The 25,140-nt window shown below is 33.0% G+C and overlaps 2 protein-coding genes and 1 non-coding gene across 3 annotated transcripts; 2 read left to right on the forward strand and 1 right to left on the reverse strand.

Moving 5' to 3' along the window:
* Positions 1 to 885: 885 nt before the first annotated feature.
* Positions 886 to 1,733, forward strand: LOC124944510 (dehydration-responsive element-binding protein 3-like). Its single transcript, XM_047484776.1, has one exon. The coding sequence runs from the start codon at positions 985 to 987 to the stop codon at positions 1,606 to 1,608; it is 624 nt and encodes a 207-aa protein (XP_047340732.1). The 5' UTR covers positions 886 to 984; the 3' UTR covers positions 1,609 to 1,733.
* Positions 1,734 to 4,433: 2,700 nt separating this feature from the next.
* Positions 4,434 to 9,508, reverse strand: LOC124944508 (probable inactive ATP-dependent zinc metalloprotease FTSHI 2, chloroplastic). The gene is made up of 12 exons (XM_047484775.1): positions 9,312 to 9,508; positions 7,850 to 9,187; positions 7,143 to 7,315; positions 6,941 to 7,042; positions 6,700 to 6,864; positions 6,371 to 6,511; positions 6,023 to 6,181; positions 5,862 to 5,947; positions 5,634 to 5,712; positions 5,148 to 5,270; positions 5,003 to 5,059; positions 4,434 to 4,930 (listed from the first exon to the last, which is right to left on the reverse strand). Exons 2-12 carry the CDS (start codon positions 9,180 to 9,182, stop codon positions 4,712 to 4,714), a joined length of 2,637 nt encoding a protein of 878 aa, XP_047340731.1. The 5' UTR covers positions 9,183 to 9,187; positions 9,312 to 9,508; the 3' UTR covers positions 4,434 to 4,711.
* Positions 9,509 to 24,096: 14,588 nt separating this feature from the next.
* On the forward strand, positions 24,097 to 24,168 carry TRNAM-CAU. Its single transcript has one exon. It is a non-coding gene; the product is annotated as a tRNA-Met (tRNA).
* The last annotated feature ends 972 nt before the right edge of the window (positions 24,169 to 25,140 follow it).

Genomic DNA, 25,140 nt, shown 5'->3' on the forward strand with positions numbered 1-25,140 from the left:
TCATGCTAGTTTAATATAATTTTCCATATTCACTCAAACTCAAAATGTTTTATAATCTACTTTCATAATTACATTAAATAAATATAATAGAATTTTATAACATATAAAGGAATGACATGATGTAGTTTAAATGGTAATATACTTCTATAATAGATTTAGTCACAATATATAAAGTTCTCTTTTAATTATATTTGTCTTGGGATTTTCAATCTAAATTATTCATAAGATAGATTTTTCTATATTTGACTTGTAGTTGACCGATTATGATATTGGTGTTTTTCATGTCCCGACTTCATCTCGATTCTATCACAAACACTGATAACACAATTAAATATATTGAATATATAAAATCATCAGTATATATTTTTTATTTTTTATTATAAGAATTTTAAATTTATTTCTTTATAATAATATAAATTTTCATATCTTACAATATATATAATATTAAAAAAAATAACAATTTTTTTATATATAACAACACTCAAATTTCCTAAAATTGAACAAAAATATTAGTCAAAAAATTATCATAAATAGAATGAGATGAACATGATAAACGCATTTCCTCACGTTGATTAATCAAATTGTCATCTTTTTATACCCAATTAATAAATCAATTATACAACCATTTTAAGATATACATAACAATGACATAAGTCACAACTACAGTATATTACTTTTAATGTGGTTGTTTTCAACCTCTAAATTATAAACTTGTTATTTTAGTTATCTTTTTTTCTAACTAACTATACAAAAATAATCTAATAATCTATTATCATGATAAAAAGAAAGAAATCCAGTTGACATTAAATGTTCATAAAAAACAATACCCACTTTATATTATATATATATAAATTAGTCTTCTTGGTAGTTTGAGTGTCACAATAAACGGCTAGTGACAAATCTCTCCTCTTCTCTCTCTCTCTCTACAAAACCCCCTTACTGGTTTCTTTCTTATCAACAAAAAATTACTTCTCTCTCTCTAAAATGGCAAGAAATCATGGAAATGAAAGCTCAGCCACCGTTTCATCTTCATCTTCTTCATCTACCAGGTCGACCCATAACCCGAAAGGAAAAGTACTAAAGAGAGCCCGTGAAATATCTTCAAAAACCGGTACTAAGCACCCGAAATACAGAGGTGTAAGAATGAGAAGTTGGGGAAAATGGGTTTCAGAGATCCGACAACCACGAAAAAAAGCCCGAATTTGGTTAGGAACATACCCGACACCCGAAATGGCAGCCCGTGCCCACGACGTCGCTGCAATAACCATAAAAGGTGAATCCGCAGTCCTTAATTTCCCCCATCTAGCAAATTCACTTCCCCGTCCGGCGTCGATTTCGCCGGAAGATGTCCGGGCGGCGGCGGCAAAGGCGGCGGTTATGGAGGATCTTTCGATTTCGTCCGAGGAAGAAGAGAATCATGATCAATTGGGAGAGATAATTGAATTGCCGAAATTGGAAGAAGATTTGCGATTGGGAGATTCTTGGGTGTATCCGCCGCCGTGGACGGCGGAGATGGAATCGGAGCTTTATTTTAATAGCTGTGATGAGTCGTCGGCGGCAGTGGCCGCGGCGGAGCATTATTATTTGATTTTGAATAGTTTAATATGATTAGTGAAAGTAATATTATAATTATTTACTATTTTAAAGTGTATGCTTAATTACATGTTTGATTATCATATATTCATATTATGTAATTGTATTCACTTAATTAAATAAAAATTATATATTTAAAAGTTATTTAAAGTAAATAACAATATTATTTATTTATTTAACTTAATAATATAACACAATCAAAATATCCCTTTTCAATATTCATAAAAGGTTGAATTTTGAAATGTGAATATTTTATTATGTTAATTGAGATTTCAGATTGTTTTTAAAATTTATAATTTTTAATCAAAATTTTATTAGCTTTAATTTAGATAATTAAATAAGTGACATTTAATTTTTATTTTTTATATATAAATGGTAAGGTTAGGATATTTCAAGGAGCCTCAATTCACATTTAAAAAATTATTCTTGTTAATTACTTACTAGTAAAATAAATTAATATTTTCAATAATATTATTTTAAAGAAAATAAATAAAAAAAAAAAAAAAAAAATTGTAACGTTGAGAGAGAGACGATTTTGATTTGGTCATATAATATAACCGTTGATGATGGACAAAAGATAAGTTTGAAAAAAATCAATGAAAATAAATGGGAAAGAAGCCAAATTAATTAACTTACTTTTCTTTTTTGAAAATTGACAATTCAAACAAAATAAAAATCATTCTTGGAGTGCGGCACTGAATATGCTCTATCACATTAGTTTTATCCTTTTTTCAAGGTTACATGAAAACAAAAAAAATTAATAATATAATGAGTTTAGAAAAACAATGAAATAAAATAATAATAGTATTTTTTTTTTTAATTCAAAAAACTAGACTGACTTTTACTTCAATTTATGTGTTTAAATGAAAATAAAATTCATAACCTTTACTATATTAAAATACCAATTTTTAATATAAAAATTATATATTTTTAGTTTGATAATAAGTTATTTTATAGTAACTTTAACTCAAGTCAATATTCAATTTGTGCAATACCAAATGAATAGATTGTAAAAAAAAGGTTCCAAATAATGTTTGGTATTGAACTTGAACAAAAGTGTATATCTAGATAAAACCTCAATGAAATTTATAATTTGATTGATTTATGACCTAATTTCATATTTTTATAATATAGATTTATAGTAAAATAATCACTAATGTGAAATCTCACCTAATTGTAAAGTCCACATATTTGGTAGAAGTTCAAATTTCATTGAGATTTTATCCACACCAAAATAGCCTTCAAATGCATTATATTAAACACAAACCTTATCTTATTTTAATTTTCTTTATGATTTAAATTAAATATAAAAATTAACATTAAAGGTTTACATAACTAGTAAAGAAATGACTCGTTACAAAATAAAATGTTGAAAAAAATGTATCAACTCACAAATATTGTCGAAGTAGACAAATTAGCTAGAGAACGCAATAAAAAATAATGCATATTCGGAAAAAAAAAAAAAAAAAAAACAGGACATACTAAGGATCATAGACTAGTTAATTTTGAGGATATTTTTCAATAAGCCCTGTAAGCTAGACAATGTATCATTTTAATTTTATACAAAGTTAAAATCTTATATTTATTTATGAGCTATTGGCATATAAATTAATAATAATAATTTTTTCTATTGAATTATTAATTTCTGGCATGAGGAAGAGGGAAGTAATTATGATGGAACAGTCCATTTAAGGTAGAAGGACCCCATCTGTGATCTGTATTTGTTTCTTTCCTATTGAATATGCCCTAACAAAGATCAATTAATTAATGCTCTTTCATTTTTCTGGGTTTTGTCACACATCTCTCCAAATATCACAAAGAGACTTCACATATAATACTTCACAGATTTTGTGGTCCAGATTCGATCTCTACTTAGAATAAATAACTTGCTTGTTTAGTTAAGATTGTCCTTACCATTTTAGTTATCTTAATCGACATGGTAACTAGCATGGTTACAATTCAGGTCGGGTTTGAATTGACGGATTGGGATTGGGATGAACATATTAGCGGATGAAGTGATACTAACTGAATTAAATTTGTTTAGTAATTTTGGTCAAAAATCTTATCATGAATTTGACTTATTTATTTGTAATTGACTTGAACCGACTAAATTGACCTTACTTAACTTAAACTCAACCCGATATAATTAATATCACATTTTTTCCAAATTAAAATGACATCAACACAACAATGAAACTAAATTACAAATCCATTTACAGAAATTTCTATAAAAGAAAATGAGTGAGTGAAAATTGGTAAACACAAAACCCTACCATAAAAAATTATAAAACGGGTTGACGAGTTTACTTTGAGTCATTTAAGGTCGACCCAATTTTGACATGTTTATTAATCAGATTAAATATGTCGATCTGATTTCGACCCAAAATCAACAATACATTACTCTAATATGAGTTTTTCATGTTCGGTGTTTTCGTGTCGGCATAGTAATTAATTAATTAATTTGATAGAAAGTTTTAAACCCTAAATTATAATTTTATGTTTTCAATTACAAACCCAAGTTTAGCTCTCAAATGGGCACAATTTTTTTAGGATGGCATAATTTATATGTAATTTTAAGTAAGAGATCTCTTTTCTCTTAAGCAACAAAAAGTCAAACAATATGCATTTAATAAGCAATTTGGTATGAGATAGTAGTCAAGAGAAAGAATGAGAGGAAAATTTTAAGGATTGCCCAAAAGCTTTAGGCCAGATTTTATGGTCACCTAAGAAATATTGTAGAATTAGGCCCACCTAATTTTATGAAATAATTCCCCCATCATCAAATTCTACCCAATCATATTTTTCACATGTGACATTTTCATATTATTTTTGCAAACAAATATTATTATTTCATTGTAATGTATCATGAAATTTGAATTATGTGGATAATCCCAAAAAAAAAAACTATTGTTTCTAGTCTAAATTCACATAATTATCTCTCAAAGAGGATACCAATCTAATATGAATTCTAATCCATACAATAAACATAGTAACATACAAATTAAATTTAGAGAACCTAACTCGACAAACTCCACAAAATGAAAGCTAAAGAAAAAATAATATCAAAAGCCGGCTAAGATTGATGGGATCGCGGTTAAGCATTCTTCTCATGCATTTCTCATGCATTTCCTCCAACAATAGTTGTCTCTTTGAGGTTCATCATCATTTTTTGAAACTCTTCTCGTTTCTGAGCTCTGATATCCACGATGCTAGGTGGCAACGGTTCTAAGCATCCATGTAACTCGACCAAGTGAAAGAATTCTTGTTTGGTCAAGCTCTTCTTCTCAACTAACTCGTCTACCACCTTATCCACAAGCTTCCGATTACCCTCCAAGATCTAGCATATAATAATCGATATATTAAACACATTTAAAATGATTTAAAGGGTATTGCTTCTTGTAGTTGATACCTTTTTAACCCGTTCGTGGCACATGTTTACTATCCGCATGGCTTCCACATCAATGTCCTGATTAATCAATCAAATCACCCATTCATATTCCATATTTGAAATCATTTGAGGAATAGAAAAAGAATTTAGCACCATTTGCACTTACACTATTCCGATCAGCAACCCAGAAGTTGTTTAAGCCATAATGCTTGTCAGAAAGACCAGCAAGTACAAGAGTTCGGGCAGTTGACCTCGCATTATCAGCTGTTTCTGCCCATATTGTGCTCAACTGCAAAAAAGTGTGAACCAAATACTAGTTTTGTAAAAAAAACTCTTAATCTTGTAAAAATCTAAGCTATGAAAGACTGAACTCGGTAGTTTAGGAAGAGTCAAAATCACAACTTTAACCCTACAACATAATCAAATTAAGTCATTACAAGAGTAAAATAATCTTTTAAGTGCTTTTCCAACATTGGTTCCACATTTGATCAAATCAATTTACAAACTAAATACTTAAAAATTTATATATTTTTATTTGTGTTTTGAACACTAAGTTCTCAAACGCTTAAAATTCAATATTCAGCATTCATCGTAACTTAATTTTCAGTTTATTTAAAAACAGCCTAAAATTTATTGGACTCTAGCTTCATACCTGACCTTCACCAAACCATAGTTCATCAGCTGCACGAGGTGCCAGTAAAACAGTAATATGATCCAATACAGATTGACGACTGCAAATGGATTAAAGAAATTTCTTTAATTAATCAGGTGTGTTCTTAAGAATTCCTTTAATGTTAACTAACATCATATTGTGAGAATAATTCATCGGGGTAAAAGGGTAAAAACATAAGAATCAAAATCAGAGATGAGATATTGTCACCTGAGCAATCCTTCATTGAATTTCATATGATTCATTTTCACGCGGACGTAACCCAGTTCCCTGCCAGCTCTAGGGGAAATATTAAGCTAACCAAAAGTAAAGATGAAACCCATTAATAAGGAAACATAGTAAATTTAGCTGATTTTTTAGAAAGAACATACAAACTCAATGTTCCTCAGGTCTGGAAAATTCATGGCTGCTACTGCCATAGCTGCTTCATTGAGAGCAACTTGCCTCCACATTTCAACGCTCCTCTCCTTTCTATCGAGCATACCTCTTTCTTCGACTTGGGCAGCTTGCAACAAATCATCAGTTGTAAGCTGCATCATCGTTGTTGTTCCTTAGAAATAATTGAGGCATAATGGCCCCAATTTGGAAACACTTATGTTTTGGTCTCAGATTGAATTTCGCTTCCAAAATTATTATGTATTTGGAAACTTTTCCAACACAAAAGTGTTTCCATATGGGGCCATGGATCGATCAACATACAAAGCTAAAGAATCAGTTACCTCAGTTCTACTATCGCGAAGCATATTAATAGCAGCTACTTCGAGTATGTTAGCCAGCTCAGCACCCACCATGCCATCTGTCATGCTAGCAACCGCCATATAGTCCACATCCTCAGCCATTGGTTTCTTTCGAGCATGGACCTGTTAAAAGCTTGTTTGAAGTACTGACTTTTTGTAATAAATCTTGGGTTCAATAACTAAAATATCCTTTGTATTTAATATTTAAAATATTATAAAAAAATCAAGGGTAGTTTAGTTATTTGAATGACAAAGTGATTGACTTGATGGGATAAGTGGTCATCAAACAAGGCCTAATAAAAAAAACAAACCTTCAAAATTTCTATCCGACCAATTAGTCCAGGTTTAGGAATGTATATTTTTCTGTCGAATCGTCCTGGTCTCACAAGTGCTGGGTCAAGTATGTCTGGTCTGTTGGTTGAAGCAATGGTAATAACTTCCCCTCTTCCTTCAAACCCATCCAAGCTCACAAGAAGCTGAAAAAATGTACAAAACAACGAAACATAAATTTAAAACTTACAAAATAATATACCGGAGAAACTCCCAAATCACCTGATTGAGAGTCGCATCACGTTCTTGCCCTCCAGAACCCTTGATTAAACCACGTTCTCTTCCAACAGCATCCAACTCGTCAATGAATACGACAGATGGAGCCTAGAAAACAAAAAAAAAATATATATATATATATATATATATACCATGTCAGATGTCAAACAAGATTTAACAAAGAATGCAGGTAGTAAAAAGAACTTACATTTTCTTTTGCCTCTTGGTAGAGTGCTCGAACACGGGAAGCACCCACACCAACATATATTTCTACAAATTGTGAAGCGGAAATAGAAAAGAAATTCACTCCTGCCTCACCTGCCACAGCCTTTGCTAACAATGTCTTCCCCACCCCTGGAGGGCCACATAAAAGTATTCCACCTGATAGGAATCATCAAAGGAAACCATTTGTTTTCTTTCAAGGAACAAAAATTCTACTTTTTATAATAAAAAAAATGCACTAGGGAAATTATTGTCCACGAGAACACTCATCTATGACAAGGAATGCTTCAGCAAACAAGAGCAAATTATTGTTGAGATTGTTAGGAGCACCAAATAAAAGGGAAGCAAAAAAGAAACACGGAGACTGTATAGAGGAATAAACTATGATGAGAGAAAGGAGCATGAAGTGTTTTGGGACTTCATCTTTCTTTGAGGTTTTATTCATATTGTATTCATTTTGATTCCACGTAGTTAATATAATGTAAATGTAATTAACTTCATGAATCAGAAGTGGCTCAGCAAAAGCGTGATGGGCCAATAACACACTGGTCTTGCTCTAAAATGTGGAATTTCAAAACTATTTGAAAGTTAGAGACACCATAAATAACAAGAACATACCAATTTTAAATCATAATATCAAAGATCAAAATCAAGAAATTCATGCACAATATCATCATAGATGAGGGATCTTACCAGGGATCTTGACTCCTCTTCTACGATACATCTCACCATGGGTGAAAAACTTGACAATCTCCTCAAGCTCAAGCCTTATTTTTCCAAGTCCAGCTACATCTGAAAACTTAACATCTACACCTGTCTCCAAATACTGAGGGGGCCTCCTATTACGTGCCCTTCGAACACGAGCGCCAGATTTCATGAACTGCATAGCCGTTTTCATGTAAGGATTTTGCTCGCCTTCACCCCCTTCCCCTTCTTGTTCATCTTCATCATCTTCCATACCAATCATTTCTCTTTCTAAGTCCTTCATCTTCTTCCTCTCATCAGCATCTGCTTGCTCAATCTTTAACCTGTCCTCATAATCTTTCTTTTGTTTCTTATAACTGAAAACAACTGTCCTATAGAAGAAAAAGAAAATCAGTAATCCAACCACGGTTGTCACATTGGGATCGCTAGCTAAGTTTGACCAGACATTTGACATGTTCATAGAAACAATCCGTGCTCTTCGCAAAGCCTGTTCATGTTTCGTCTTCCTTTCCTCTCTTCTCCTCTTTCTCTCATCCATTTTCCTCTGATTTCTTATTGTCTTTTCGATCATATCCCTCTCGCGTCTCATTGCATCTAATTCTTCTCTGTTCGTCCTCTTCAACTCCTCCCTCATCTTCTTCATCTCCAAACCCATCTTTGACTGCTGCTTTGGCTTTAAAAATGAAAGCATCCATAAAGGAATCTTACCCAAAACACCCAAATATGGAGATGGAATCTCTGGACTCTTAACTGGAGGACTATATGCATTCACACAAAGAGAATCAATCCCCAAATCAACCCATGATTCCCAAAACTTCCTATCAGTCTCTGCAGAAGGCAGCACTACTCTTAACACACTAGAATCTTCCAACACAGCAAGAACAACCTCAGGACGCTGCTTTAAACCAACACCAGGTGGCTTAATTATGTGTTTAAGCTTTCCATCTCTCTTCAAATTCAATAAATCCGTATAAGCCAATCGATTTGCCACAGTTGGAAGCCCTTTCGTCCATGCTTCAAATTCTTGGGGAGATAAAGCTTCAACCTTTTTTGCCGACCTCTTTTTCTGAGATACTTTAGCTGCTAATGAGGGCTTAGGTAGTGAAGCTGATAAAACAGTTAATGTTACAGAAAGTTTAATAAAATCCAATCGATTTCTCTTCAAATTCGATTCTTCATCGGCTTCAGAGGTATCTAAAGTACAATTAATTGATCTGCAAAAGTGAATAGAGGGTCTGGGCGGTGGTCGGAGACGATGGGGGTAGTGAAAACGTTGAGAAGAGATGAAGGAAGAAGTAAAAATAGAGCAATGAGTGGCCATGAAACCTGAGTATAGAAAAATGTCACTTTGGGTATGTTAAACTACCTCGAATCTTCATTGATGTTGTTTGTATTAGCCTAATTCATAGTAAATTTGGTTGAGTGCAGGAAAGAGAGAGTGAAACCATACCCAATAAATGAATCAGCTTTGTATGCTTTAAATATATACAGGCGCAGCCGTCCGTCTCTGGGTATGCAATTTGAATGGAAGAAGAAGAAGAAGAAATACCTCGTCGGATATCATATGGCAGTTCAGAGATGCGATGCGATTGCGATTGCGATTGCGATTGGCGATGCGATCCGAAGAAACCCAGAGAAGTTCGAAGCTTCGGGTTGCACCCGTCCTTATTTGGGTTGCACCAGATTCTTTTTTAAAACAAATTAATGAAAAATAAATTATTTGAATTATTATAATTTTTGTAATATTGAAAATTTTATAAAAATAAAATAAAGATATTTTTGGTATATTTTAATTGAGTAAATAATTGTTAAAATAAATCAATTGTGATTTTTAAAAATGAATATTTAAGATTTAAAATATTTTCTTAGATTAAATTTTTGAATGATATTATATATATTATTTCTATCTTAAGTTTCATTGAGTTTACGGCGACATAAATTATCTCATTTTTTAAAGTTAGATCCTCACAGTTTGGATCGGTTTCATTTTTAGTTAAACTCCTTTGACAAAGTTTATGTTGGGGAAAACCCTTGACAGAACCACAAAAGAAGAAAACAAAAGAATGAACACACTAACAGAATTTGATAACGGAGTTCGGCCAAAATGTTGCCTACGTCTCCGAGCACTAAGGCTATCAATTAATAAGGAAGAAGAGATACAAATTTGGGTGCAATAAACCAAAGAGGGGAGAGTTTCTTTTATACACTAAGAAACTTCCCCAACTCCCATCATCTTCCGATGTGGGATTTCTGCTAATTGTGAATATAGTTTCTTTTATATACTAAGAAACTTCTTTCACTCCCATCATCTTCCGATGTGGGATTCTAATTGTGCCAAAAACAACAAATCTCCACCTTGGCACAATATCCAAATACTAATCTTTAATATTAAAAAATAAACCTTCAGTGCTTCCAATTGGCGCTCTTCAGCGCCGACTCAAACGCGGAATGTGTTTACCAAATCTAAACCATTAGATTTGGTTTTCCCCATGTCTTTCATCTCGAACTCTTTACCCAATTGAGCCTTCAATTTGTCAACTTCATATTGGCTCTTTGATGCTATCAACATATCATCAACGTATAAGAGTATATAGATGTAAGACTCATCTTGCAATTTGCGCAAATACACACATGAACTGAATCTGCTTCTTGTGTACTTGTGCTCCATCATAAACTTATCAAGTCGCTTGTACCATTGTCTCGACGATTGCTTCAACCTGTACAATGATCTGTTCAACTTGCAAACCCAATTTTCTTTATCAGCAACTTTGAACCCATCTTGTTGATAAATGTAGATTTCCTCGTTCAAATGACCGTGTATGTCTGCGGTCTTCACATCTGGTTGAGCTAGCTCCAAATTCATCTGCGCTACCAAGGCCAACAAAATTCTAATGGAAGAGTGTTTAACAACAGGAAGTACCTCATTATAATCACCTCCTTCCTTCTGAGCGTAGTTTTTAGCTACCAATTTTGCCTTGTAGCGAACATCAAATTTTTCAGGAAATTCTTCTTTCTTAGCAAAGATCCATTTACAACCAATAGCCTTCTTCTCTTTTCGTAGATGACTCAACTTGCATGTCTCATTCTTCTGAATAGATTGCATCCCATCTTCCATAACACCTCTCCTTTTCCCATTTTCAGTACTTCGACTGACATCTGAAAAAGTGGATGAAACATCATCTACGACTAGAAGTGCATAGGCCGCCATGTCAACAAACCGACCTGGTTTTTGAATAACTCGTCTTGGCCTATTAACAACAATTGATTCACTTTGTTCTGAAGGTTCTTGGGTTGGAACCTCTTCCTCATTTAACTCTTCGTCTATCGTCGGAGAGTCACTAATTATTGGGCTTATCTTTATCTGCTCAAACTCCACCTGTCGCGGAGTACAATCAACTTTGTCTGGTGTTACCTTATTCAACATTGAATAATCATCAAAAGTAACATCTCTACTGATAATGGTTTTCTTTGCATCCAAACACCAGAGGCGATATTCTTTAACTCCCGTATTAAATCCCATAAAAAGAGCCTTCTTTCCTCGTGGATCCAACATTGATTCAACTACATGATAATATGCAGCAGAACCAAAAATATGCAAAGAGTCATAATCAGTTGCAGATTTTCCAGACCATACCTCTAATGGAGTCTTGCCACCAAGTGCAGATGATGGTAGGCGATTTACCAAATGTTGAGCGTATGACACAGCTTCTGCCCAAAATTTCCTGTCTAACCCAGCATTAGACAACATACATCGAACTTTCTCCACCAATGTCCTGTTCATACGTTCCGATACTCCATTCTGCTGTGGTGTTTTTCTAACTGTGAAGTGTCGAACTATGCCACACTCTTGGCATAACTTCTGGAATGGATCATTCTTGTATTCTCCACCGTTATCAGTCCGGAGAACTTTGATCTTTCTTCCTGTCTCGTCTTCAACTTGAGTTTTCCATTTAAGAAAAATCTCAAACACTTCACCTTTGTTCTTCATAGTAAACACCCATACTCTTCTGGAAAAATCGTCAACAAAAGTAACAAAGTAATGTCTACCTCCAAGAGAAGGAGTCTTGGCAGGTCCCCAGACATCTGAGTGCACATAATCCAAAATACCCTCGGTATTATGCATAGCAGTGCCAAATTTTACTCGCCTTTGTTTTTCCAGAATACAATGTTCACAAAAATCTAACTTACAAACTTTTGTACCTTTCAATAATCCCTGCTTGACAAGAGTTTGCATAGATTTCTCACCAGCGTGCCCCAATCGCATATGCCATAGTTTTGTTGCCTCTAAATCCTTACTGCTCCCGGAAGTTGATACACATGATGTCCCATTAACTGTACTACCTTGATAGTAATACAAATTATTACTTTTCCTGATAGCTTTCAACATCACTAGCGCTTCAGATATTACCCTAAGAACTCCATTTTCCAATTTCACATGTAGACCTTTCGACTCCAAGGCCCCCAAAGAAATGAGATTCTTTTTCATATTCGGTATGTACCGAACATCTCTAATAATTCTGGTGGATCCGTCATCATTCCTCAGCTTGATTGAACCTATCCCCTTTATTTTACATGTATTAGCATCTCCCATGTAAACAACTCCACCATCTAGCTCCTTAAAGTGAAAGAACCACTTTCGAACTGATGTCATATGATAAGTGCAGGCTGAGTCCAATATCCACGCATTAGGATGTGATGTTGTGTGTGACATCGATAAAGAGTATTCTGAATCTGCATCACCTTTGTTTTCTGCAACATTCGCATCTTCAGAATCTTTCTCTTTCTTCTTCAACTTTGGGCAGTTAATCTTCCAATGTCCTTTCTCACGACAGAAAGCACATTCATCTTTGGCAACTCTACTTTCAGATCTTCTTCCTTTCCCTTTTGATTTGCTTTGCTGACGGCCCCTGACCATCAATGCTTCATCTGCTGTCCCTACTTTGCTTTTCCTTTTATCATGCTTTCTCAATTCATGACTATATAAAGCAGAACTTACAGCATCAAGAGAAACATTTCCCTTCCCATGAAGTAACGTTGTTTCTAAGTGTTCAAATTCATCAGGAAGGGACGATAGCAACATCAAAGCCAAGTCTTCATCCTCAAACCTAACGTCAAGGTTTAACAAATCCGCTACTAACTGATTAAACTTAGTTATATGCTCATTCATCGTAGTACCTGATTGGTATTCAAACCGGAACAGTCGCTTCTTCATAAGGAGCTTATTCTGACCACTCTTCTTCAGAAACTTGTCCTCCAATGCTTGCCACAGTTTATGTGCAGAAGTTTCATTCTTCACAGCATACTTCTGCTCTCTGGACAGGCACGACCGAATTGTTCCGCACGCCAACCGATTCATGATACTCCACTCTTTTTCTTCTATACCATCTGGCTTTCCGACCTCAATAGCAACATCTAGACCTTGCTGAAAAAGACAATCTAGAACCTCACCTTGCCACATGCCGAAATGCCCAGTTCCATCAAAGATCTCCACCGCAAACTTCAAATTCGACATCGGTGTCCTCGTCCAGGATGACGAAGGAGTTGACGCCCCTTTTGAAGACTCCACCATGCCAAGGACGAACCTTCGGCTCTGATACCACTTGTTGGGGAAAACCCTTGACAGAACCACAAAAGAAGAAAACAAAAGAATGAACACACTAACAGAATTTGATAACGGAGTTCGGCCAAAATGTTGCCTACGTCTCCGAGCACTAAGGCTATCAATTAATAAGGAAGAAGAGATACAAATTTGGGTGCAATAAACCAAAGAGGGGAGAGTTTCTTTTATACACTAAGAAACTTCTTTCACTCCCATCATCTTCCGATGTGGGATTCTAATTGTGCCAAAAACAACAGTTTATTGGCTTAAGCTTGTTAGTTGCTGAGTTTAACTTCTTATAGGACTTGTCTGAGTCATCAGTGTCAAATCCTGAACCGAATTTGTATCCGACAGACCTCAACAGACTAATCTGATATTTGACAGTTTCTCCAGACCTTGTCCAAAACTGACAATGTAAGTTAAGCGTTAGTTTTCAGAAGAAAGAGTTTGAATTTTTTCTTTGAGCGTTTCATTCTCATATGAGAGCTCATACATGTTGTTTTTAAAAACTTTTGGTTCGGAGGTTTGAAAAAAAATAGATTCATCATTTTCAGATTTTGAACTTGTTTCATTTTGAGATTCTGATAGTTTTTTATACTCCGAGACCATGTCATTTAGTGCAGCCACTAATTTATCTCGTGAAAACTTTTCTGAAGAGAAATCAAATACCTCGGATTCCTCATAATCCTCATATTCTCTTACATTGAAGCAAACAACCTCTTCATCATCATTATCGTTGGATGATGAATAATCTGAGTCGCTTTGCATCCACTTGGCCAACTGTCATCCGCCATGAGGGCCTTCAACTCATTTTCGTTGTCTTTCTTCTTTCATCACGTTTTGTCTTTCTGCACTTCGATTTGTAATTACCTAAAATCCCACAAGTAAAGCATTTAATGTTAGCCTTAGATTTAACTTTATCATCATTGTTATTATTTGAAGAGCTTGAGTTAGAATTATTCATATTCATGAATTTGCCGAATTTCTTCACGAGGAGAGCCATTGCGTCGCTGTTGAGCAGCTGTCTTTATTTCGGTGGCAACTGGTGACTCCTCGGCAGTCACCAAAGCCTTGGTTATGATGGTGAATGTGGGGTGCTCCTCTTTATTCCTAGAGTTCAACTCAATCTCATAGGCCTTCAGATCGGCAAACAAGTCCAAGAGTTCCATCTTATTGAGGTCTTTGGACTCCCTCATCGCCATAGTCTTGATGTCCCACTCCCTGGGCAAAGCTCGCATGACTTTGATTGCAACCTCTCTATTGTTGTAAGTCTTGTCAAGGTAGAAAGAGTAGTGATGACCTGGCTGAATCTTGCATCGAACTTAGACATCGTCTCTCCAAGATGCATCTTAAAGTTGTCGAACTGCTGGGTGGCAATCGTAATCTTATTCTCTTTGTTTACTCGTTGCCTTCACACAATTGAGTGAGTCTTTCTCAAACTTCTTAGGCAAACTCGCAAGATATGATGTAGTTGAACATGCTATCGTCAAGACATCGGTATAAGATATCCATGGCCAAGTTGTCGAGGTTGTTCTTCCTCTTATCTTCACTTGTCCATTCAAATTTGTCTTTCTCTGTCTTGATAGGTCATTCAGTGACAACACTCCACATGCCATCATTTATGGACGTAAGATGAGCACAAACTCTTTTCTTCCACACGATGTAGTTTTATTTCGAAAACATAGGAATCTTGGAAGAGTTGGCATCTTTAGACATGATTCGGGTTCTTTAAAAGCTTGGGAATAGAAAACGAGGCTTTGATACTAATTGATAGGATCGTTGCTACCAATAGAGACTAAGGTCTGACTATTAATAACAACTAATACACTTCAGTTCGATTTTAACTCTATTAGAAGTTAAAATCTATTTCTATTCTTCACAAATCATTTGAACTCTTGAAACGGTTTCAAGTGCGAAAGTGTTCGTCGGATTTGAAGCTTTGAATTAATGAAAGATGAATAACATAAAGTAAAGAACACAGTGGGTTATTTATGGATGTTCGGAGCAAACCCTCCTACGTCACCCTTTCTTTCACAACCGGAAGGATTTCACTAAATTCTTTGAATCAAATACAGCTTACTGAACTAGTTAACAATCTGTTGAACACAACCTCTGTTCAACTTACAATATCAACAATATTCTCACAGCTAGACAATAATTTGATTTTTTCTCTCTTGAACTTGAAGAATGTAAGAAATCAGTAGGTGCAAGAGTGTAAGCTTGTAAGATTGACAATCGGTTATGTAACTGGTGATTCGTTCGTTGTCCTTGGGCATCTATTTGTAGTAGAAGGACACCAACGATCAAATCTTCTTTATGGACATGTGATAAGCGTCCATTGGAAGGCCGCTCATAGTACAATAGTACAACAGACTTTGAGCAAATGGATCGTGGTCGTACCGAACTGGTAGTGCGCCGAATATCCTCTCCGATATTGTCTTGTACTGGACAAACTGTTGGAAGGACATTTGCGTACGTGACATTCGTTCATTGGATATAACTAGCTGGCTTGTTAGACTACACAGGAGTGAATGGAGCAGACAACTAGTTGATTGTGGTTAGACGTATGCTAACTCCAGACGGCTGTTGAAGCGAGGCATTAGACGTGCTCCATTAGACTACCAAGTCTAAGAGAGTTAAACGTCAATGTCTAATTACGCGTTCCATTAGACCAACAAGTCTAATGGAGTTAGATTGCAACGTATAACTATTTATCTGTTAAACTGCGACGTCTAACTATGTATCTGTTAGACTGCGACGTCTAACTACGTATCTGTTAGACTACGACGTCTAACTACATATCACATTAGACTACCACGTCTAATGGAGTTAAACTACAACGTCTAACTTCACATCCCTTCAGACTTGTCTGAAGAAGTTAGACGTCAACGTCTAACTACGCATCCCATTAGACTACCACGTATAATAGAGTTAGACTACAATGTCTAACTTCGCATCCATTCAGACTTGTCTGATGGAGTTAGACGTCAACGTCTAACTACGCATCCCATTAGACTACCACGTCTAATGGAGTTAGATGTTATCGTCTAACTACGTTACACGTCTATTTACCCTACTTAGACCACGTCTAATTCAACATAGTCTTATGCACCTACACAAAACGAATATACAACTTAGCTTTATTCTAGTTGAATATCTAGCTTTATTCATAACTAAACATCATCAAAATTCCGTAATATTCACGACTAAATATTATCAAAATTCCGTTCTAAACATTATCAAACTTTTGTTATTTAATGTTTCATAGCTTTTGACTTCTACGTTTATTATTTCTCACTTAATTAACTATTTTCTTTATTTTGATTTTACTTTTTCCCAATAGGCTATTTTGAAAAATGACCAAAATGAGGGATTAATAGTGCCGCCAAAAGTGAGAGAAGCAATAAAACGCATTTTGTGTTTAAGAATGGATCCGATTGGAGAAAGAATAGGTTATGCGTGCAGTTGGAGATAGCCTTATGGCTTATAAGTCATGATTGTTTCACTACTAATCATCATAGTTGACTCAAATTTGTAATTTGTACAACTCTTGCTATAAAGCATAGATTCACATATTCTTTATTTACCTTGCTTCTATTGTTTCATATTTTGCAGGATATTCTCGCTTAATCTTTTATATCAAATCGTACCGAAATAAATGTGCACTAAAAAGTTTAATTGCAAAACATTGTTGAACGAATTATAACCTACATGTACAAGATATTGAAACTTGGTTATGCTATATTTTTTTTTGTATTTTTTCTCTCTTCATTAATTTTGTTTAACCTGATTTTGATAGCATGAGTCATATATCTTATACATTAGGCAAATATGTTTTAAAACACACCATTTTCGAATTTTCCAAAGGATGTCATTATAATTAATAATATAAAATTAAAAACAATATCATCAAACAGAGTGGCGCAGTGGAAGCGTGGTGGGCCCATAACCCACAGGTCCCAGAATCGAAACCTGGCTCTGATATGTTTTTTAAATCTCTCATAGTTACAATCAACAAGAACCACAACATCGAGCACTTATCTCCTGTCAATATTTGTCTCTCGATAATCGATGATGAATCTTAACTATCCTCCTTGAACATCGTCTTCAACATGATGCCAAAATATTTGAGATTCTTTTAAACTCATTGTCTTTCCTAACCTTGAGATTCTTCTAAAAAAAATAGGCTTAATGATCTCAACCCATAACTAGTCATATTTATATAACTAACTAGAACTCATGTATGATATAATTGTACCGAATATTTATATTGGCTATATTCATCTTTCAAATTTATTAAAAAGTTGACATGATGAAAGATAAAACTTTAGAGAAAATTTGTGAGATGTTTTGGATCGAGAATGTCTCTACCCCTAAAAAGAGAAGGAAAATTCTAAAGAGAATATGTGTGGTACCTAGTAGAACTAGTTATAAACTAGTATAAAAAATATTTTCATATTTACTCTTAGCGTGTGTTTGATGAGGGAGGAATTGGAATTGGATGGGTCAATTCCAATTCTAATGTTTGTTTGAAAAAATAAATTTAGAAATTGGATTTAGAATTTAAATTCTGATGGAATTATAAACCATGTATTTATTACCTTTTGAATTCCGGCCAAAATAGGTAAAAATTCTAATTCCATCAAACAAACACATCATACCCATTTCCTTTCACCTCTCTCTCTCCTTCCCCATTTCCCTTCACCTACCATTTTCAGCTTTCACATCTCTCTCTCCTTCCCCATTTTCCAGATTCTAGAGAGCCCCTATTATTTCCCTTCCAATTAAATCTTCTTCTTTCTCTTCTATTATGTAACGGCCGACCACGGGCGACGATCTCTCATTGGCGGTTACGATCTCTCACTGCTTTAACATCAGGTACCTCCCATATATCTCTTCAACGCCCATTGAAAACACTTTCGATTTTTTGTTTCTAGATCTGGATGTGTTTAGATATTCCTTTAGGTTTGAGTGATGTCATGTATTTGTGGAATAGCAGTAGACTCTTTATTTTTGTATGTGATACTTTATGATTATCAAGAAAGATTATGACTATTTATGGGGTATATGGTAAGATTATAGTGTGTAGAATATGATAAGTGTTAGTTTGATAAATATGTTTGTTGGTATCTAGTAAGATTATGACTATTTATTAGTATTTTGATGCCTAAAATTGATTCTAAATGCATTTTTGATTTTTTTTGTTTTAAAATTTAAATTTATGTAATCTTAGTTTTTAAATAGAATAGATTTAAATCAAGTTATTTGGAGTTAGAATCAAATAGAAGGTAAGTTGGTTGATGATTTGAAACATGTGATAAATTAACACATCCTCAATACCTTTTTGGTCGCCATATTACAATTGTGGATTGGTCACCATTAACTGCAATTGTGAAATATGAAAACAACATATGATACATATAAACCTTATTTAATTTTATTTATTTTGCAGAACGTGGTATCTTATTAATGGATGATAACAGTTTAGTACAAATAAAAAAAAATTACTTCTTGATGTGATAACTCAAACCACTATTGCAATTGTGGATTGGTTACAAGAACAACCTATACCAAGAGTCCCACGATATGACACTGAGGAAAATAATGCATTAAAAAAAATATTGTTAAAAAGGGTCACAAAACACAGTTTCACTATGTTTTGTGAATTGTTGCGTGAAAAGGGTTTACAAGATAATAACAATGTGACGGTTGAAGAATCTGTAGTCATGTTCTTACTTGTACTAGGACATGGAGTAAAACTTCGGGTACTTTGAGGTATCTATATTCGTTCATTAGAGACAATTAGTAGGCGCTTTCATGAAGTACTACGCTTGGTTCTCAGTTTAAGTAAAGATTTTATAAGATTACCTAATCAAGTTGAGAATGTTGATGAGAATGATCATAAATGGAGGTGGTTCAAGGTTAGTATCAAAATTAAGTTTGACATATATTTGTAGATTATTTTAGAAATTATATAGTTTAATTTAAATTTTTTTAGGATTGTCTTGGAGCTTTGGATGGAACACATGTTGAGATGACTATTCCACTTAAAGATCAAGGTAGATATCGAAATAGAAAACAACAGATAACAACTAATGTTTTGGGAGTATGTGATAGAAAGAGTTTGAAATTTCTTTATGTTCTTCCTGGATGGGAAGGTTCATCATCAGATTCAAAAGTTTTACGAAGTGCATTAGTGAGAGAAAGGGATCCATTTCTTGTGCCGACTGGTATTGTTTTTTAAATTGTATTTATATTAGTAGCATTAAGAAGAATAATAAATTTGAATTTTATTTAGGACATTATTATCTAGTTGATGCTGAATATGCAAATACTCCAGGATTTTTAGCTCCTTATCGTTCTACTCGTTATCACCTAAATGAATGGTCAAGTCATGGTAATCGTGCTTCTAACTATAATGAATTATTTAACATACGACACTCTTTAGCAAGAAATTCAGTAGAGAGAACATTTGGATTGCTGAAAAAACGATGGGCAATACTTCATCAACCATCATTTTTTGGTACTAATACACAAGTGAATTTTTATAACATAATTATAAGAATTGGTCATATTATTTCCTTGACATAGATACACAAATATTTGTCTCAATAATTAATTATTTGAATGACAGGTTCGTATTATTAATGTTTGTTGTGTTCTTCATAACTACATTCGTGAGATTGCAAGTGAATTGGATTATCCATTGCTGCATGAGGTTGATTGTGATTTGGCACAACAATCAAATGAAGTATTTGATGTGAACTATGAAGATGTCATAACAAATGTACAAGGTGGTAGTCAATGGACAAATTTTAAGAATGATATGGCAAGGGAGATGTATAGTCAATATCAAGTTAGAAGTGGTAGAACTTAATTATATGTTTTTAGTGATTTTAGTTTATGTTAAGCTAGTATAATTGTGGTGATGTGTATATTCTTTTATCAATATAAAATCTTTGTTGGTGTCTTTTCTAATCAATCTTATATTTTCACTCTACATTTTGAAAAGATAAAGAGAATGAAGACTAAATTGTATCTCAAATGGACATCAATGATGGATAATGTGCTAACAAATGTATTGCTTGAGCAACATAATTTGGAAATCATCCTCCTAACAGATGGAAATTTGTTGCATATGCTGTTGCGGTTAGTGCATTACACAATCAATGTAATGTTAATGTTAGTAAGGAAAATATACAATCACGACTTAAGACTTGGGATAAACATTACGCTGTTATAAGTGCTATGCTTGGTACGAGTGGATTTGGATGGGATTGGGATAGAAAAGTGATGAAAGTGGATAGTGAAGAAGTTTGGACAACTTATGTTAAGGTATATTAGTTTATGTTGTTTGAATTCTTATTTTAAGATAACACTTTTATATATATTTGTGTGACTTGTTTATAGGCACACCCAGATGCAAGTCATTATAGAAGTAAAATTGTTGAGAATTGGGAAGATTTGTCAATTATTTGTGGACAAGATAAAACTAATGGAAATGGAGCTGAAACGACTGATGAAGGCGCAAAAGTTATGTTTGAAGATATAGAGAGTTGTTCAAAATTAAGTAAAAAATCAACTAGTGTATAACGACCTTCTAAAAGAACTTGTCATAATGATATGGCCACTGCAATATCCAAGATGACTGACGTGGTTGGTAAGGCATACAATGTTGAAAAGACAAGTGTTCAACAAGTTTTTGATGAACTATCAAAAATTTCAGACTTAGAGGAGACACAATTTCTACAAGTTGTTGATGTACTCACAACAAACGAGAGGAAGTACTAAGTGTTTCTAACAATCCCTGAGTGTATGAGGCGTGCATGGATTTTGTTACAAATAAAGAAGTGATCATCAAGTTATGAGATTTCCAATTTCTTATTTTGTGGCTTTTAACGTGTTTCGTTTGTTATTAAGACTGTTTTTATCTCATATATGGATAGGAAGATACTTGAAACTTATTGCATACAAAATTATAAATTTTTCTATGTTACTTTGATCTTCTATCCAAATATTATTATAACTTGTTTGATGTTATGCTATTTTTTAATAAGAAAATTGTCTTGCTGAAAATTTGTTTAAATGAGTTGTTTTTTTTGTTAGAATTTTTGTTTAAAATTATTGATATAAAGTTATTTTTAATTATTTGTCAAAATTATGTTCATAAAATAATTTCTTCCAAACAAAAGAATTAGAATTGAATTACAATTCTATCATTTTTCTAAACATAGGAATTTGAATTGAATTACAATTCCAATTCCCCTCATCAAACACACCCTTATATTTTTATTATGTTTTTTCTTTGAAAGCCCTATTTTTTAGAAAGTTCTTCCATTTCTTTGTCAATTTAGGAATTCCTCATTTTCTCTTTTCATTTATCTTCATTTGAAACCTTAAAGATTCAGGAAACTCATTTCTAGATTTTGGAAGATTCGGAAAAGATTCAGGAAACTCATTTCTACAAGAATTGATTTTGGGAGATTTTGAAGATTCAAAAAACTAATTTCTACAAAACTAGATTTTGGAAAATTTGGAGAAGATTCAAGAAAATCATGTATTTGATAGTCTAAGAAGTTGAGGACGAGCTCATTATTTAAAGACGAGACTAAGAATACAAGATTTAAATAGGTATGTCTTTCAACATACACAATACAATTTTTTTCTTGAGAAGTTATTTTTCTATCTTTTGATTAAATAACTGTTTTTTAGTATCTACTAATTTAGAAAAACCATATTGTAAAATAGAAAATATATCATTTCAATCTTACAAATGTTCTCCGACTTTTAAGAGAAAATTAGATCGATACTCGTTACAGGTTCATAGTATTTTTATGTGTAAATACTATTGTTTTAAACTTTTTTTATACCCTGAATACTTATTTGAGTGATTTTACTCTTTTTTTAGCTTTATAATACCACTTGGTATAGTCTATCAAAAATTCAAAACTTACAAATCTTGAAACCAAAACCAAGTTTTTAGGTAAACTTGAAACATTATATTTTTTCAAATGTATAATAAAATTATTATTTAAAACTAATTTGTATGTGTCATTATCTTCCACATGTGAACTCATCTCACTATCCGAACTAAATGATTGTTCACTTTTTATTGACTACAATTAAGTTTTACATACCCTATAAGATATTTGAAATATAGATTGTAAAATCATAATCTATTCACCATGTTCTATGATTAATTATATTAAATTCATAACAAACAAGAGTGTCAAACCAATTCTTAAATTTTACACATCTTTCTTTATGTGCAAATTCTTATCAGAAGAAATAAGTTTAGGGATCTCTAAAGATAGCAAGTCATAGAGTTATTGTCATCAAATAACTCTAAGAATTTATTTTTATAAATATAAACTACATGAATGTTTGTACAAATTAATTCCAAATAATTAATTTATACACATTATCAAATAAAATAATTTAAACTTTAATGTGTATTTATATTTTATTCATTACATAGAATTAATACTTACACAATTCACATCCCAAAAATACAATTTACTTATTTGGATTTACCTTTTATATTTAATATTTTTACAAAATATTTATTTGAACTAGTATGCAATTATTGTAAAAATAAAAAATTGACCTATACCTTTAGTAATGCCCTTCCACTTTGTGAAAATTTCCGAACATAATACTGAAAATAATTTTTGTTTTTTTAATCATGATCCATATTATCTTTTGAACATAATCCAAGTTATAATATAATTTTTTGTTTCAGTTTTCAAATTTTTATATTTGTTTTAGCACACATAATTAAAATATATTTTTCATATTAATATTATAAAAGCCTAGTAACAAATAAGTTCAAATTTCCCACTTATTTGCTGGGATAAGTTTTTTTTAACAAGATAACACAAAACACAAATTTCTTGAACGTTGGGAGGAAGATTATTGATAAGTCGCGACGGAATCTAAATTAAAACGAATCAACGATGACCTTATAACTCATTACAGTTGATTCCACTTTTTTTTAGTTTATTTTTGTCCATGATTTTTTGCCAAACTTTTTTCACCGAAAACACATGTATATGAAAAGTTATTATAAGCAACATATCCAAGGATTCAAGCCATATTGTGATATATTTTTCCTACTTTTATTTTCCTTTAATTGAATGTACTTTATTAGATAAGCATATGTTCAAGGATATAGATCATATATAATATACATTAGACAAATATTTTTTTCTCATCTTTTGGCCTCTAAGTCATGTTTGTCTACCTTCTAATCATTAAAGGCTAATTAAAGCATAGATTTCACATTTTATTTATTTGTTTCGCTTCTATTTGTTCACATTGTCCATGATATTCTCGCATAATCTTTTATATCAATTGTCACCAAAATAAATTTACATGAAAATTTTCTTTGCAGAACTTTGTTGAACCCATTATAAACCTACTTGTACAAAGGATATTTGGTTATGTTATATTTTTTTTTGTATGTTTTTCTCTTCATCATTTTTTTTAAAGTTGGACCTGATATCGATAGCATACATTCAAAATATAGGTCATATATCTTATACATTAGGCAAATATGTTTTAAAACTATTCATTTTCGAATTTTCCAATTACTGTCATTTTACTTAATAGTATAAAATTGCAAACAATTTCATCAATCAGAGTGGCGCAGCGGAAGCGTGGTGGGCCCATAACCCACAGGTCCCAGGATCGAAACCTGGCTCTGATAGATTTTTTTCTCTCTTTATTTGTTTAGTTTTCCATTATTTTTTCAAACCATTATAACCTAAAGGTTCTATAATTGTAAACATGGCTATATTATATTTCCGTATAAACAAAGATTTTGTCGCCCTAAAGGTCCTAAGATGAAACATGGCTCATAAGATTGAAATATGGCTCTTTTATATTTTTTGCCGATCATGTTTGCTTCCCTTCGGGAGTCGGGACCATATAGTTGACTATACTATGCAATTGGTATGTCTCTTGCTTAAACAAAGATTTTCTTGATTCATTTGTTCACCTTATTCATATTACCTCGCAATACCTAAATTCAACATAATTCTTGATCATCCCCACTTCATGAGTAGTGATTTTGCAGTTTCGACGCCCCTTATTTTTTTTAATAAGACTGATCCATTAGTCATGTTTTTCTTAGAAGCGGAGGAAGATCCATCATTGGATGGAGCAACAATTGGGCCATATTGTATAGTCCTCAACTAACATGGTTTTTGCAACATCGCCTTCGCAAGCGAAGAGGAAATTGTCTCCCGAGTTTGATGGATGTTGAGATCATTAGTATACTCGTCATTGTCATCATTACAATCAACCCGAGGCGACAATTAATTCACATCCACACAAGATGGAGTCTCCAAAACAAAATTTATTATTGGAACTTATAGATATATATAAGTTTGGTTGTTCTAAGTACAAAGTACAATTGAAGTAGTATGCAAATATAACTAAAAAAGCTCCACCAATGTAGCCTAGTGGTAAGAGTCGCTTAAGAGACCAAAAAGTCACGAGTTTGATTCCATCTAGAAACATTTTGTGTTTAAGCGATGGATCATGCATGTGGGGTGTCATGCTTTATTTTTTAATTTAAAAAAATATATATAACTAAAAAAATGAGCTTGACCTGATACCATTAGTAATGCCCTCCCATTTCAAACTTTAGTTAAATCTCGTTACTACTATTTTGTTA

This window comes from Impatiens glandulifera, chromosome 7 (genome assembly GCF_907164915.1).
Source record: "Impatiens glandulifera chromosome 7, dImpGla2.1, whole genome shotgun sequence".
NCBI lineage: Eukaryota > Viridiplantae > Streptophyta > Magnoliopsida > Ericales > Balsaminaceae > Impatiens > Impatiens glandulifera.

What these genes read in the sequence shown, in the direction of transcription:
- LOC124944508 (XM_047484775.1), bottom strand. Translation starts at nt 9,182, where the DNA reads ATGGCCACTCATTGCTCTATTTTTACTTCTTCCTTCATCTCTTCTCAA. An exon ending in GTCGGATAGAAATTTTGAAG is followed by an intron (nt 6,512 to 6,699) that starts GTTTGTTTTTTT and finishes AGCTTTTAACAG; the next exon opens with GTCCATGCTCGAAAGAAACC. An exon ending in GGGTTGCTGATCGGAATAGT is followed by an intron (nt 5,060 to 5,147) that starts GTAAGTGCAAAT and finishes TTGATTAATCAG; the next exon opens with GACATTGATGTGGAAGCCAT.
- LOC124944510 (XM_047484776.1), top strand. Translation starts at nt 985, where the DNA reads ATGGCAAGAAATCATGGAAATGAAAGCTCAGCCACCGTTTCATCTTCA.